The 14,224-nt window shown below is 49.8% G+C and overlaps 1 protein-coding gene across 2 annotated transcripts in view; it reads right to left on the bottom strand.

Moving 5' to 3' along the window:
* Positions 1 to 14,224, bottom strand: part of ADCY1 (adenylate cyclase 1) — a 147,775-nt gene that overhangs the window by 53,488 nt on the left and 80,063 nt on the right. Inside the window, exons 6-9 of one of the 2 annotated variants that reach the window (XM_034964059.3) lie at positions 10,419 to 10,577; positions 8,118 to 8,259; positions 6,072 to 6,227; positions 3,597 to 4,000 (exon numbers count right to left, since the gene is read on the bottom strand). In XM_034964059.3, coding sequence (XP_034819950.1) covers positions 3,914 to 4,000; positions 6,072 to 6,227; positions 8,118 to 8,259; positions 10,419 to 10,577 — 544 coding nt within the window. In that variant the 3' untranslated portion in view covers positions 3,597 to 3,913. Of the gene's footprint in view, positions 1 to 3,596; positions 4,001 to 6,071; positions 6,228 to 8,117; positions 8,260 to 10,418; positions 10,578 to 14,224 lie in introns of those variants that run through there. The other variant, XM_008968790.5, reaches the window with a different exon arrangement.

Here is a 14,224-nt window from a genome sequence, read left to right as displayed (position 1 = left end):
CAAAATAGTAAGAGCTATTTATGACAAACCCACAGCCAATATCATACTGAATGGGCAAAAACTGGAAGCATTCCCTTTGAAAACTGGCACAAGACAGGGATGCCCTCTCTCACTACTCCTATTCAACATAGTGTTGGAAGTTCTGGCCAGGGCAATCAGGCAGGAGAAGGAAATAAAGGGTATTCAATTAGGCAAAGAGGAAGTCAAATTGTCCCTGTTTGCAGATGACATGATTCTATATCTAGAAAACCCCATCATCTCAGCCCAAAATCTCCTTAAGCTGCTAAGCAACTTCAGCAAAGTCTCAGGTTACAAAATCAATGTGCAAAAATCACAAGCATTCTTATATACCAATAACAGACAAACAGAGCTAAATCATGAGTGAACTCCCATTCACAACTGCTTCAAAGAGAATAAAATACCTAGGAATCCAGCTTACAAGGGATGTGAAGGACCTCTTCAAGGAGAACTACAAATCACTGCTCAACGAAATAAAAGAGGATACAAACAAATGGAAGAACATTCCATGCTCACGGATAGGAAGAATTAATATCATGAAAATGGCCATACTGCCCAAGGTAATTTATAGATTCAATGCCATCCCCATCAAGCTACCAATGACTTTCTTCACAGAATTGGAAAAAAACTACTTTAAAGTTCATATGGAACCAAAAAAGAGCCCACATCGCCAAGTCAATCCTAAGCCAAAAGAACAAAGCTGGAGGCATCATGCCACCTGACTTCAAACTATACTACAAGGCTACAGTAACCAAAACAGCATGGTACTGGTACCAAAACAGAGTTACAGACCAATGGAACAGAACAGAGCCCTCAGAAATAATGCCACACATCTACAACTATCGGATCATTGACAAACCTGACAAAAACAAGAAATGGGGAAAGGATTCCCTATTTAACAAATGGTACTGGGAAAACTGGCTAGCCATATGTAGAAAGCTGCAACTGGACCCCTTCCTTACACCTTATACAAAAATTAATTCAGGATGGATTAAAGACTTCAATGTTAGACCTAAAACCATAAAAACCCTAGAAGAAAACCTAGGCAATACCATTCAGGACATAGGCATGGGCAAGGACTTCATGTCTAAAACACCAAAAGCAATGGCAACAGAAGCCAAAATTGACAAATGGGATCTAATTAAACTAAAGAGCTTCTGCACAGCAAAAGAAACTACCAGTAGAGTGAACAGGCAACCTACAGAATGGGAGAAAATTTTTGCAATCTACTCATCTGACAAAGGGCTAATATCCAGAATCTACAAAGAACTCAAATAAATTTACAAGAAAAAATCAAACAACCCCAACAAAAAGTGGGCGAAGGATATGAACAGACACTTCTCAAAAGAAGACATTTATGCAGCCAAAAAACACATGAAAAAATGCTCATCATCACTGGCCATCAGAGAAATGCAAATCAAAACCACAATGAGATACCATCTCACACCACTTAGAATGGCGATCATTAAAAAGTCAGGAAACAACAGGTGCTGGAGAGGATGTGGAGAAACAGGAACACTTTTACACTGTTGGTGGGACTGTAAACTAGTTCAACCATTGTGGAAGACAGTGTGGCGATTCCTCAGGGATCTAGAACTAGAAATACCATTTGACCCAGCCATCCCATTACTGGGTATATACCCAAAGGAGTATAAATCATGCTGCTATAAAGACAAATGCACACATATGTTTATTGCGGCACTATTCACAATAGCAAAGACTTGGAACCAACCCAAATGTCCAACAATGACAGACTGTATTAAGAAAATGTGGTACATATACACCATGGAATACCATAAAAAATGATGAATTCATATCCTTTGTAGGGACATGGATGAAGCTGGAAACCATCATTCTGAGCAAACTATCGTAAGGACAAAAAACCAAACACCGCATGTTCTCACTTACAGGTGGGAATTGAATAATGAGAACACTTGGACACAGGAAGGGGAACATCACACCCCAGGGCCTGTTGTGGTGTGGGGGGAGGGGGGAGGGATAGCATTAGGAGATATACCTAATGTAAATGACGAGTTAATGGGTGCAGCACACCAACATGGCACATGTATACATATGTAACTAACCTGCACATTGTTCACATGTACCCTAAAACTTAAAGTATAATTTAAAAAAAAGAGAGAGAAAAGAAAAGACACTGCATTGAGCATACTGGTGATTTTTTAAACCATGCTAAAACACAGAGCTGACTCCATTGAGGAAACCAAGGCTCAGGTGCATCAGTGGTGCGAGCGAGCACAGCAAGTGCCTGAGAGAGAACAATTTGGCAACAGCTATCCAAAATTAAAACAGACACACCATTTAACCCAGCAATTCCACTACAAAGAAATACCCCTAGGCTATCCTCGTAAGATTTACTAAGACATTTGTGAAAAAAGATGTTCATGACACCAGTAGACATGAGATCAACCTCTAGAAATAAAGTCCCCAGCAACCAACAAGCCAGTGGTAAAGTCACATCCCTCCCTCCCTCCTGCAGTGGGAGGCCATCCAGCTACTTAGAAATGACTCCAAGATTTCTAAAGTCTGTCACCTAGTGAAAAGAGTGTGGAAGACAAAATGATAAACTTCTATTTGCATTAACCTCTGGTGCACACCCAAATTGATTTTCTAGAAGGAAATACAAAATGGCAAACATTTTGGAATTTTTGTATCATGTGTGGATGTTGCTTTTATTTTTTAATTCAAGCTTAAATATTTAAGTGTGAAGAGAAGAACAAAAGAAGCGCTCAATAAAAAGAGAGAGAGACTGAATTGGGAGGCTTCTGGGTGTACCTATTAGAGGAGACAACTGTGCTGCCAGGTATTAGGAAACTGGAATAGAGACGTGTCCCACGGTGACTCAGGCAGGCAATGTCATGTTCCCCACCTGGTGGGCCCAGTGGGCGATGAGCGTAACTACCCTAACAGGCTGCACACACTCAGGCAGACACTTGACTCTCTGGATTCCATTACACAAAACCATCAGAGAAGTAAACGTATTTTCATGACCAGAAGCTCTGTCCACGATTTGCTTCATTTAAATATAACAGAAATAACCTAAATATCAATGGAGGTTGATTAAGTAAATGGTTTCTCTTTAGGCTGCAAATCTATATAATGATTTTTAAAAATCATATTTTTGCAGCCATAAAAAAGAATGAGTTCATGTCCTTTGCAGGGACATGGATGAAGCTGGAAACCATCATCCTCAGCAAACTAACACAGGAACAGAAAACCAAACACCCCATGTTCTCACTCATAAGTGGAAATCGAACAATGAGAATACATGGATACAGGGAGGGGAACATCACACACAGAGGCATGTCAGCGGGTGGGAAGAAAGGGAAGAGAGAGCATTAGGACAAATACCTAATGCATGCGGGACTTAAAACCTAGATGACGGGTTGATGGGTACAGCAAACCACCATGGAACATGTATACCTATGTAACAAACCTGCACGTTCTGCACATGTATCCCAGAACTTAAAGTAAAATAAGGACCAAAAAATCATATTTTTGGCAAGTATTTAATAATAGAAGGAAATGTTTATGATATATTGGCAATTAAAAAAAAAACAAGCAACCAAACTGCCTGTGTACCATCCAGTCAAGTTTATTAAAAAAATACAGACACACAAACTTAAGAAACTGGAAGGAACAAAATGTTCATGATAGCTTTTTTGTGAGATGGTAGGATTCCAGATAAATGCTTTTCATTTTCTCCCTTGTGCATCTTTGTGTTCTCCATATTTTCCATAATCAATTATGTTTACGATCAGGAGAGAGTGCTGAGAGAAGAAACAGAGCTGGCGTGAATGCCCTGGGGGATAAGGGCTGATGGCAGGAGCTCATCCTTGCAGCACTGGTGACAGTGGCTGTTGGGCAGGACCTGAAGCTACGTGCACAGTCGCCCCCGTTGCAGGGTGGGAGACCAAACCCCCAGGAGGACATCCAGGCCACTCAGTGAGGGATGGATCTGAACCTACAGAAGAGGCATCAGATGTGTGGGGTCCGACACAGTTTCTCTGCTTGACCAAATTTTAGCCAGGCTCTGAAACTTCTCCTAGGCCCAACGGTGCACTTCCTTGTAAAATCCAGTTTTAGCAGGAACACCCCACCCTCAATATCCCATCCCCCACCTATCTGATCAGGTTCCTCACCCTCCACCAGCCCCCAGGGGAGGCCTGATCACCTAGGCCTGTCTCCAGCAAGAATCGTGCTAGGTCATTTGGCCAGAATTCCCTTACCCCTATGTTTCCTCTTAGAAATTTTCCATCCACTGACCCTCACTCCCCTCCTTCTGTTAGGAGCTGAGTCTAACCTCTCCCCCCAACAGCACGACTCCATTGCCACTGCTGTGGTTCCTATGCTATAGCTATGGTCCCACATACAGACCGTCTTACTATGTTTTAGCAAGTGTCACTGAATAATTTTCTTTTCTTTTTTTTTTTTTTTTTTTTTTTTGAGACACAGTCTCGCTCTGCCATCCAGGCTGGAGTACAGTGGCACAATCTCGGCTCACTGCAACCTCCACCTCCCGGGTTAAAGCGATTCTCCTGCCTCAGCCTCCAGAGTAGCTGGGACTACAGGCACGTGCCACCACGCCCGGCTAATTTTTGTATTTCTAGTACAGATGGGGTTTCATCATGTTGGTCAGGCTGGTCTTGAACTCCTGACCTCGTGATCCGCCTGCCTTGGCCTCCCAAAGTGCTGGGATTAGAGGCATGAGCCCACCGATCCAGCCAAATAATTTTAACAGCTCCCACCCGCCTGGCTGCGACTGGGCCCTTGTGCAACACCGCCACCTAGAGGCCAGTCCCCTCTGCCCTGGCTCCCGCACCCCTGAATGAGCACAGCTGGGGAACAGGGAAGAGGACAGTTTGAGGTGGTCCCAGTCTGTCCAAGAGCCTTTGTAAGACATTCCCCTGAACTCTGGACACGTTTGCTCACAAAGCTGCACCAAGGTCACAGACGGCACATGCACTCTCCCACCTGACGCCTAACTCCAGCTCCAAGGCTGGGCTCCATCAAACGCTGAGGCTGGCAGGCCTGGGCTGAGTCTGGAGGTGCGGGTAGCAGAGGGGCAGAGAAGAAAGTGGTAACAGGCCTGGACGCCTGCAGAGGGTGACTGCTGCAGGTGGGGGCTGCTCTGTGCACACAGACTGCACCTGTTCCTCTTGTCCTAGGCACACGCCCTACCGGGACCACCACAGACATCTCTGCAGAGACCACCTGCCTGCTATGCCCTGTCACCACCCTTTGATGGCTCCTGCAGTGGAGACGCTATTCTCCTCCCCATTTCTGACTTGCTTTCACTCATCACAAGGCAGCAGCAGTATGGAGCCCTGTCTGGGGGGCAGATGGTGATGAAGGGGTGACACTGGAACTGCAAAAGCCCAGGCTTCCAGGCTTGCCCTGCCCACAGCACCTGAAGCAAAGCTGGGAAGCCTGGGGTCCAGGGGTGCGGAATCAGGCACTGCGGGCGAGGGGTCAGAGGTGGAGACTGCTGAGAAGACAGTGTTTTGCTGTTTTGCTCATCTGGACGTCCTGGCTGGGCTGCTAACCGAGAGTAACAGAGGAAGGCCATCTGCAGGCAGCGCGCTCCTGCATAGAGAGGGAGCCAGGAAGCCGCACAGGCACAGACAGATGAGGCACAGGCTTGGACGCTGGGGGCAAGGATGACAGGTGGGTAGGGCCAGCTTTAGTGTGAAATCCACCTAAGGAGGGAGGGCCTAGCACATCTGCCCAGAATGAATACCCTCAGAGGCCATTTAGACAGCAGGTGGGGAATTTTAGCTTGAATTTATGGATAAACAGGAATAAATACATGGATTATGGACAAATACAAAGAATGCCAAGGAGCAAAAAAGTACACTATAATGACTTTTGCAGGAAATAAAAAGTAGCTCAGCTCTGAGCAGCATTTACAAGATTATCCACATGTGAACAGGGAATTCTGATCTAGCCAAATGGCATGGGGGCCATATTGGGAGGGCAGGACAGAGATCAGTCCCTGGCAGCTCCAGCATGGCAGGCTCCCTGGCTGCTCCTACCTTGTCATCGTCCTCGCAGGTCATGACATTGGAGAAGGGGATCTCGGCCTTGAACATTTTCCGGCAGTGCATGAGCTGCACCAGCAGGTAGCAGACAGTCTTGAACTTCATCCTTTTGGCCGGTTTTATATCTGAGAGAATCAGGCCTGGAAATATCTGTCCAAACACACAAGGGGCAAGGAGAAATGCTGTGAATGAGACACATTGTGCCTCTTGGGCTGGGAATGCCATCCTGACAAACACAGCCACCCCAGGGCACTGGGATTCATTTGCTTAGTGCCTACTTCAAGCCAGGCATTGGGGAACGTGCCCAGAATAGAGCAGCAAACAAAACCACAACCCATATCCAAAACGTTCCATTCTCAATCCGCACCAAAGGCCTCTAAAAGCCAACGGGATGCACGGAATCCTGAAGCAAAGTGCAGGGGAAGGCTGGAGGCCCTGGTCAGGAAAGACAACCAGGGCTTGGAATGAAGGTCTTTGTTACCCCGTTCAGTTTCCAGTATGTCCCCTTCTACAGACAAGGAAAGAAATCGCATGGGGAGGATGGGGAGGGCTGGGCAGTGCACCCAGCTGAGGCTCAGAACCTCAATTCCCTCACAGTCCTCATGTTCTGGGTGAAATTCCATCTGTAAAATCGGATGAACATCACCCACTCACCCGCTGGGGCCTTCTCAAGGTCAAATGAGGTGACAGGAAAGTGGGACCCCATGAATGCTCCACTGTCATCGTTCCTGCTGGCCGGCCTGTCTTCTGAGTGAGTCCAAAGTTCCTGCACCCCCACAGCAGCTCTGACCCCATCTCCTCTCCAGGAACGCGGTACTCCTTCCTTGGCCTCGCTGCCTACCTCTCAACTTCACTTTCTCTGGCCCCTACAGGTAGGTACAAATCTCCACTCTTCAAAACAACAAAATCCCCTTCTTCTGAGCATTCTCACTCTTTCCCTCCCACTATTCAAACTTCTCTAAAGTGGGGCTGTATACTGTACCTACCTTGTCACTCCCTTTCACCCTCAAACTACAGGACTGGATACTATTGTCTATGTCAATGTGACAGAGCCCAGGGGCCTGCATCCACTGGGGTGCACAATGACTAGCTCCCATAAATTGTTTCTTTAAAAAGAGCCAACACAGTAATGGCTCTGCACCCTCACCTGAGCCATCGACCCTCCCCTGAGCCTGAACCCCTCACCTGAGCCCTGAATCCCTCACCTGAGCCATGTACCCCTCACCTAAGCCCTGAACATCTCACCTGAGCCATGAACCCCTGACCTGAGCCCTACACCCTCACTTGAGCCCTGCACCCTCACCTGAGCCCTGCACCCTCACCTGAGCCCTGAACACCTCACCTGAGCCCTGAACCCCTCACCTGAGCCCTGAACCCTCACCTAAGCCCTGCACCCTCACCTGAGCCCTGAATCCCTCACCTGAGCCCTGCACCCTCACCTGAGCCCTGCACCCTCACCTGAGCCCTGAACCCCTCACCTGAGCCCTGAACACCTCACCTGTCTCCTGAACACCTCACTTGAGCCTGACCCCCTCACCTAAGTCCTGCACCCTCACCTGAGCCTGACCCCTCACATGGACCCTGAAAGTGACTTGATCACTCTTGATCATGTCCGGACCACTTTTCTCTGGGCAGGGTGACCTCAAGTGCCCCATGTAAGACGGTAACAGCCCACCTCTGTGCCCAGCACCCCTCAGTTCACAGAGCTCCCCATCCCTAGCCCCCCTGCAGGGTTTCATGCCCACTTTGCAGGGGAGGCAGTGAAGGCCCAGGAAGGGGAAGGAGGACACAGAATGGCCTGCCCCAAGGTGATCCCAGATCTCTGACTAGGGGTTCTGGCTCCCTTACCTAGACCCCTCCCCACACCAGTAAGAGACAAGGCTCAGGACAGTGTTAGTGGGGACAACTCTCCCCATCTTAGCAAGTTCACAGCCCAGAGAAGCAGTGCTTGGAGAGGAAGCAGGAGGAGTCACATCTGTAAAGCTCTGCACAGGCCAAGAAGCTAAGGATCAACCAAATGAGGGGGGCTCTGGTGCCTACCTTTCGGCGATGGGATGGCACAATAAAAAAGGTTTCGATGTTATGAGTTTTCAAGAAACTGTTCCTCTCATGTCCGTAACCTGGTTCTACCTCGTAGTCCCCATTCAAGCACGCTAGGGTCGTCTTTGTGATATGAACCTTCCTACAAAAGGAGGAGGCAGAGGCCGGATGAGTGGGGAACCACTGCTGTCAGAGTCTGCAGGGCCTTACCAGAGGGGAAGGGGCACAGACAGAGGCTTCCCCACACCAGGGCAGGCTCCACGGGGAGTATTCATGCTCCCATGCAAGTCCGTCCATGCCAGGAGGGAGGGCCCAGGCAGAGATACAGTAGGGCCATCAGGAACCATGCCCAGCAGGACAGCAGGGATGGCTGAGGTGGGGGACACAGGGCCAGAGGGAGAGCAGAGGAACCAAGGGAGAGAGAGAAAGAATATGTCAGGACTCATTAGGGAAGTTGAGGAAAAAATGGGCAGTGATGTGAAGAAGAGAAAGAGTGGAGGAGACATGGGAGTCCCTCCCCAGCCATGGTCTGGTCTGGTCAGCACAAGGAGTGGGCAGACCCCACTGGGTAGCAAGAAGTCAGGGGTGACCACGGTGTTCACACATGAGGTGGGGTGGGAAGCAGGGTGGTAAGAAACGCTGTGGAGCCCAGGCATTCACGCCTCCCCAACCCAATCTTCTGGTGAGGACAGGAAAATCCCCCACAGTTGGCATCGTCTCAGCAGAAAACGAACACCCACAGTCTCTGCTCCTTAGCAGGGCACGCCTGAGCTCGCAGGTTTATGGGGCGAGAAGCAAACTCCCCACCTTCCAAAACCATTCCCTGCAAACCCAGTTCTTCACTTCACCGCACAACCTTCTGAACTCCTCGCAGGGGAAAAGCTTGGGATTCATAATTAAACTCTAAGGCTGGCTGAGGATGAAAGCAGGGAGCCTGGCTCAGATGGGAGGCAGTTGAAGGCAGAGCTGCCATGCTCACTGGGATCCTGAGAGGGTGAGGACAGGGCTCAGGAGATCACGAGGCCTTTCCCAGCAGTGGCTCCACCAGGATCCCCAGAGGAGCAGGGGGTGGGAGAAGGAGGGACAGGGAGGGACTGCCAGGCCAGGAAGAGAGGCCGCAAAGGGGCCAGAGGGCAGCACAGGCAGGTTCTGACTCCAGCCTCAGCTTGTCCCTGTGCTGCCCCATCTACAGGGGCCGATTCCTGTCATCAACTCAGAGTGCTTGGATCCCAGGGCCCAGTCCCTGCTGGGATGCTCCCTGGGTGTCCCCATCAGCAGCTCCCATTGGCCTGGGGCAGGCAGGGCGCTCACGGCAAGCCTCAACCCTTGCTGCTTCCTGCCCCCCCGGAGGGGCCCTGGAAGCACCTGGGGACACTGTCACCCCCATCAGCCTGGCCCTGAACTACAAAGGTCACCAAGGCTGTCTGGAAACTTCCAGTCACCACAGTCTCCAGAAAGGCAAGTGTCTGTGCATTCCTGTGTTCAGCTGATGCTTCATCCATTCCATCAGCAATGAAGACAGCGGCTGCATAGCCCGGCCTTGGGAGCCAACGGGGAGAGGAAAACACCAGCTCTCACTGAAGCCCCTGCTTTATGCTGAGCCCCGGGCACACTGAGGGGCAGCCAGTGTTCTGCAAAAGTTGCCTGCTGAGGGGCAGCCAGTGTTCTGGAGAAGCTGCCTGCCATGATAGCCACTGCGAGATCATACAAAAGGGAGATTACAGAACCCGGGGTTGGCAGAGGGGTGCATGGAAATCTTCCTCAAGACAAGGCTGAGCCTGCCACGGTGCACAGCCATCAACAGCTCATGGCACTTCTCAGAGAGCTCAAAGAAGGCATCATCTGTGACCCAGATGTCCATGAGCTCCTAGATGGCTGTGTGGAGCTTGGGGGTGGAGAAGGAGCTCTAAAGTCCCAGCACTTTCCATTTGCACATTTGAGAAAATGAAATCAAAGACAGCAAAAAGAGAAGTGATGCAGTGACAACAAGCCATGAGGACAGCACCATGCCATGGGCAGAGGTCCCCACACGCATCTGCTCTGGCCTTCTGGTCCAATGACAGCTTTTTGTAGATGTGCGCCAGGCTCAGCTAGGCCCAGCACAGACTGGCAGCCAGGCTGGGTGGGACGCCCACCACAGGGAGTCTGGTTGGCAGGTGCGGCTGGGACAGGCAGGCTCCTCTAGGAGCACTCACACAAGTGCCCTCAAGAGCACAGCCCAGAACCTGAAGCAAGGATTTAGCCCAGGGGTGCGCAGCCATCACCCACCTCCCTCCCCTCCCCACCCCATCTCCAACTTACCCTGGCAGGCCAGCGGCTTCCATGACATTGGCCAAGGTCACATCATTGGACCACACGTCGTACTGCCACTTGCGCAAGCCCAGGACACCACAGAGGACCCTGCCCGTGTGCAGACCCACACGCATGTTCAGATCCACCTCGGTGGCTTCAGCCACAGATCTGCAACACAGACACAGAGCGTGGGGCTGGGGCCCACCTTGTATCCGCCCAGGGGGCCACCTTGGTCTGCACTGCTAGGCTGTGAGCACCAGGGAAACTGGGTCTTGTCCTTGCTGCATGTGGCCTGAGCGTGGAGGTCTCCTGGCATAGTCAGTGGACATGGAGACTTCCTGCCCACCTGTGGGCTGAGGGCCTTAGGCAGGAGGGGTGGCTCTGGCCCATGCTCCCAGCCAGCTCACACCATGTCCACACCAGACTCATGAGTTCCATTCATGGCCTCCTAGAGGGCCCTCCCTGCCCAGGGCAGTCCCCAAATCCCAGGTGGACCTGGTCATTACTGTGGAGTGTGGCATCAGGACAGTTCAGATTAACATAAGGCTCTGTGAGGCCACTGCTCCCTCGCAGGGACCCATGCCTGCTTGCCAGCCAGATGCAGATGACAACCTGCTGGAAACATCCACAGGATCTGCAGCCCAGGCATCAGGCTCTGCCTCCCACCCCTTCCTGACACACACTCGGCCTTAGGCCTCAATGCAAACTTATGGTCAAGGCCTGGAGGCCACATCCAGACTTGAGAAGCTGGTGACATGAGGGGCATTCACCAGGAGCTGGGGTGGGGACAACAGAGTATGGCAAGGGGCATTAGGGAAGGGAAAAGAGGCAGAGCAGGTGGTGAGAGAACTGAGGGCTTCTGGGAAACCCCAGACCAGCCTGGCCGAATTTGGGTACACGATGCCCATCTCTATGCCTCAGTTTCCTCGTGTATACACCCAGCTCCAGCTAAATTCACTTTGACAAGCTTTGAAATCATTTAAACTCTAACCCAGTACATCTCAAGGCTTAAGAGGCCAACCTCCTCTTTCTATTCCATCCGGGATGGAAATACTAACAAAAGCTCCAAGGACTAAGGGGTGGGCCATCAGGTGGTGACAGCAAACCAGCTCAGCCTGGAGTCCCATTCTAGAGGCCTCTGTATATCACATTTGTCAATAACAACTCGATACATGCAAGGCAAGGCTGTGCCACCCACCCGAGAAGCCTGTGTCTGGTTCACCTTCACCCCAACTTCCCACTGTGGCCTGCTTCCTGGAGCCCCAGCCAAGGCTCAGGGAGCACCTGCTCCGCACAACCCCACTGCTTCCCCAACCTCCACTCAAACCCTTGCCAGCTGCCCATCACTACCCACTTCATCCTTACAAGGGCCTGTGCCCAAAAACCATAGCACATGGAGGCCCCAGCAGCCACTCCAAGGCAGATGGCTGCCCAGACCACAGAATCACACAAGTCCTAGCACACGTTCAGAAACCTCAGTAAACTCAGAAGTATGCATGCCACAGATTTACATTATGTGGAAGTTAGACTACTGATATATCTTTAATACCTATGTAGTTTTACATATTTTGAATATACTTTTTTTTTTTTTTTGAGACGGAGTTTCGCTCTGTCGCCCAGGCTGCAGTGCAGTGGCGCTATCTCCCCTCACTGCAAGCTCCGCCTCCCGGGTTCACACCATTCTCCTGCCTCAGTCTCCCGAGTAGCTGGGACTACAGGCGCCCACCACCATGCCCAGCTAATTTTTATTTTTATTTTTTTTTGTATTTTTAATAGAGTCTGGGTTTCACCGTGTTAGCCAGGATGGTCTCAATCTCCTGACCTCGTGATCTGCCCGCCTTGGCCTCCCAAAGTGCTGGGATTACAGGTGTGAGCCACCATGCCCAGCTGAATATACTTTTTTATTTTAACTTTTTTTCAGTTGTTTGCCAATCTTCTTTGAGGCACTGAAACCAAACGCTGAAATAAAAAATTTATTTTTCAAAATTCACAAAAGGAAATGAGTATGGGAAAATGTAAATAACATAACATACTAATAATGTTTTTGTGCACTGTTAGTGTTTGTGCCTCTGAAGCCATGAAACAGTAAATGGCACGGAGACTTCTGGAACCCATGCCCACCTTCATCCCCAGATCCCCTCGAGCTCACCAAAGCAAACCTTTAGGCTCCTAGCAAGTGGCACCTCGACCGGCCTCCAACCAAATCCACACCACCATGTTCTATCAATACTCTCCATCTTCAATCTTTCCCAGTCGGTTCTGCCTCAAATATCTCAATTCTTGGTAACATCAGATCTGCCGTTAACTGAACAGTTACTTCTAAAAAACTGATGCACCCAGAACTGTTCTCATAGTGACTCCTCTTGGTTTCACCATTCCTGGGATGCCCAAGCTGGCTTCGTCTAAATCCAACAGAACCTTTAACTTCATTTCCAAGGAACAGAATTTCCAAGGACTTTCTTGGCTTTATTTGTACTATGTTTTTTCTTTACTTGTGCTCTCAGGTTCACTTATTTATCACAAGTGTTTTTTATGCAGAGGAAGAGTCTGACATTTGCCCACCACCTACAGCCCTGACCTTGGTCCTCTGAGCTGGACCCCAACAGGAAGGAAATGAGGAAGCAACCCACCTCTGGCAGAGGGGGCCACTGTTGGCCCCTTGGCGTGAGTAAATTCTGGCAGAGCTGAAACCTAGTCATGGCTGCACTGAAGCTCGGAAGTGAAAGGACAGGTAAGCATACATTCATTCACTTGTTCAACAAACATCTACTGAGTGTCAGCCATTATTTCAAGCACTGTAGCTATAGCTGTGCACACTACAGGGGGAAAAAAAGAGAAGAGAGGACACCATAGAGGCCGATTTACTGTCACCTAGGCAGAATTTCTAGAAATAACAACAACACACACGCCTGCAGCAGCCTCCAAGCCCCCATCCTTGTGTGGCGGGAAGGGCGGGGCAAATGGTTTCAGCCTCAGGTGGCTCAAGCTCATCACCTCAACTTGGGCTCCTCCCTTCCCTACCTAGGACTCAGTTTCCCTATCTGTAAAAATGCAGCTTCTGGATCTAGAATATAAAGATTCAGAAGCTCCATGTCCCCTAAAATTTTAGGGAAAACCATGTGTGGTGGTTGTAGAAGTGTGTGCACACAGGCATCACCTCTCCCACAGAAAATCCATCCCTAAATGTATCAACAGGTCTGGCTCTGAAAACTAGAATCCAATAATTAGACGAAGTAATCCTCCAAGTTTCTCCGCGCTGAGAAACTGAAGCATGCTCCATGGCTCACACACAAGCCCCCTTGTTAAAAAGTAAGATACTGCTGGGGACAGCCCAAGTGCCAGGCAGACAAGGCCAGCAGGCATCCCTTCTCGCACGACCTCCAGGGATGCAGGCTGGGGGACAATCAAGTTCTACTGACGACCACAGCACACACAAGCTGAACTTAGCAGCTCAAAAGTGGGTCAGGGAGGAAAGGCACATGCCATTTACTTCTAATTTAATTCAACGTAGTAAACCAAAAATACACACTGCCAGCAAGGCATCTGGATTGAGTCTATTTAGCAAAAATGGTGGCTTGCATACTTGGTGGTCATGTGGAAGAATGAGGTTCCTGTTCAAAATCTGATTCATGGTTTGCCTATCACCTGTGACGAACAAGGCTTCCCCCATGAAGTGGACAGACAAATCCACATTCCTATGGGTACACAGAACCATGTGGCTTCAGATAGAATCCTGCCATATTGGCCACCGGCTCCCTCTTTCTGGGAGCTGATGAATTAATACTTGCAGCGGCTGCTAGAACCCAGTCTATGCA

The sequence above is a fragment of the Pan paniscus genome, chromosome 6 (genome assembly GCF_029289425.2).
Source record: "Pan paniscus chromosome 6, NHGRI_mPanPan1-v2.0_pri, whole genome shotgun sequence".
NCBI classification, from domain to species: Eukaryota; Metazoa; Chordata; class Mammalia; order Primates; family Hominidae; genus Pan; species Pan paniscus.
The sequence above is the reverse complement of the archived record's forward strand: the minus strand, read 5'-3'. Positions and strand labels throughout refer to the sequence as shown.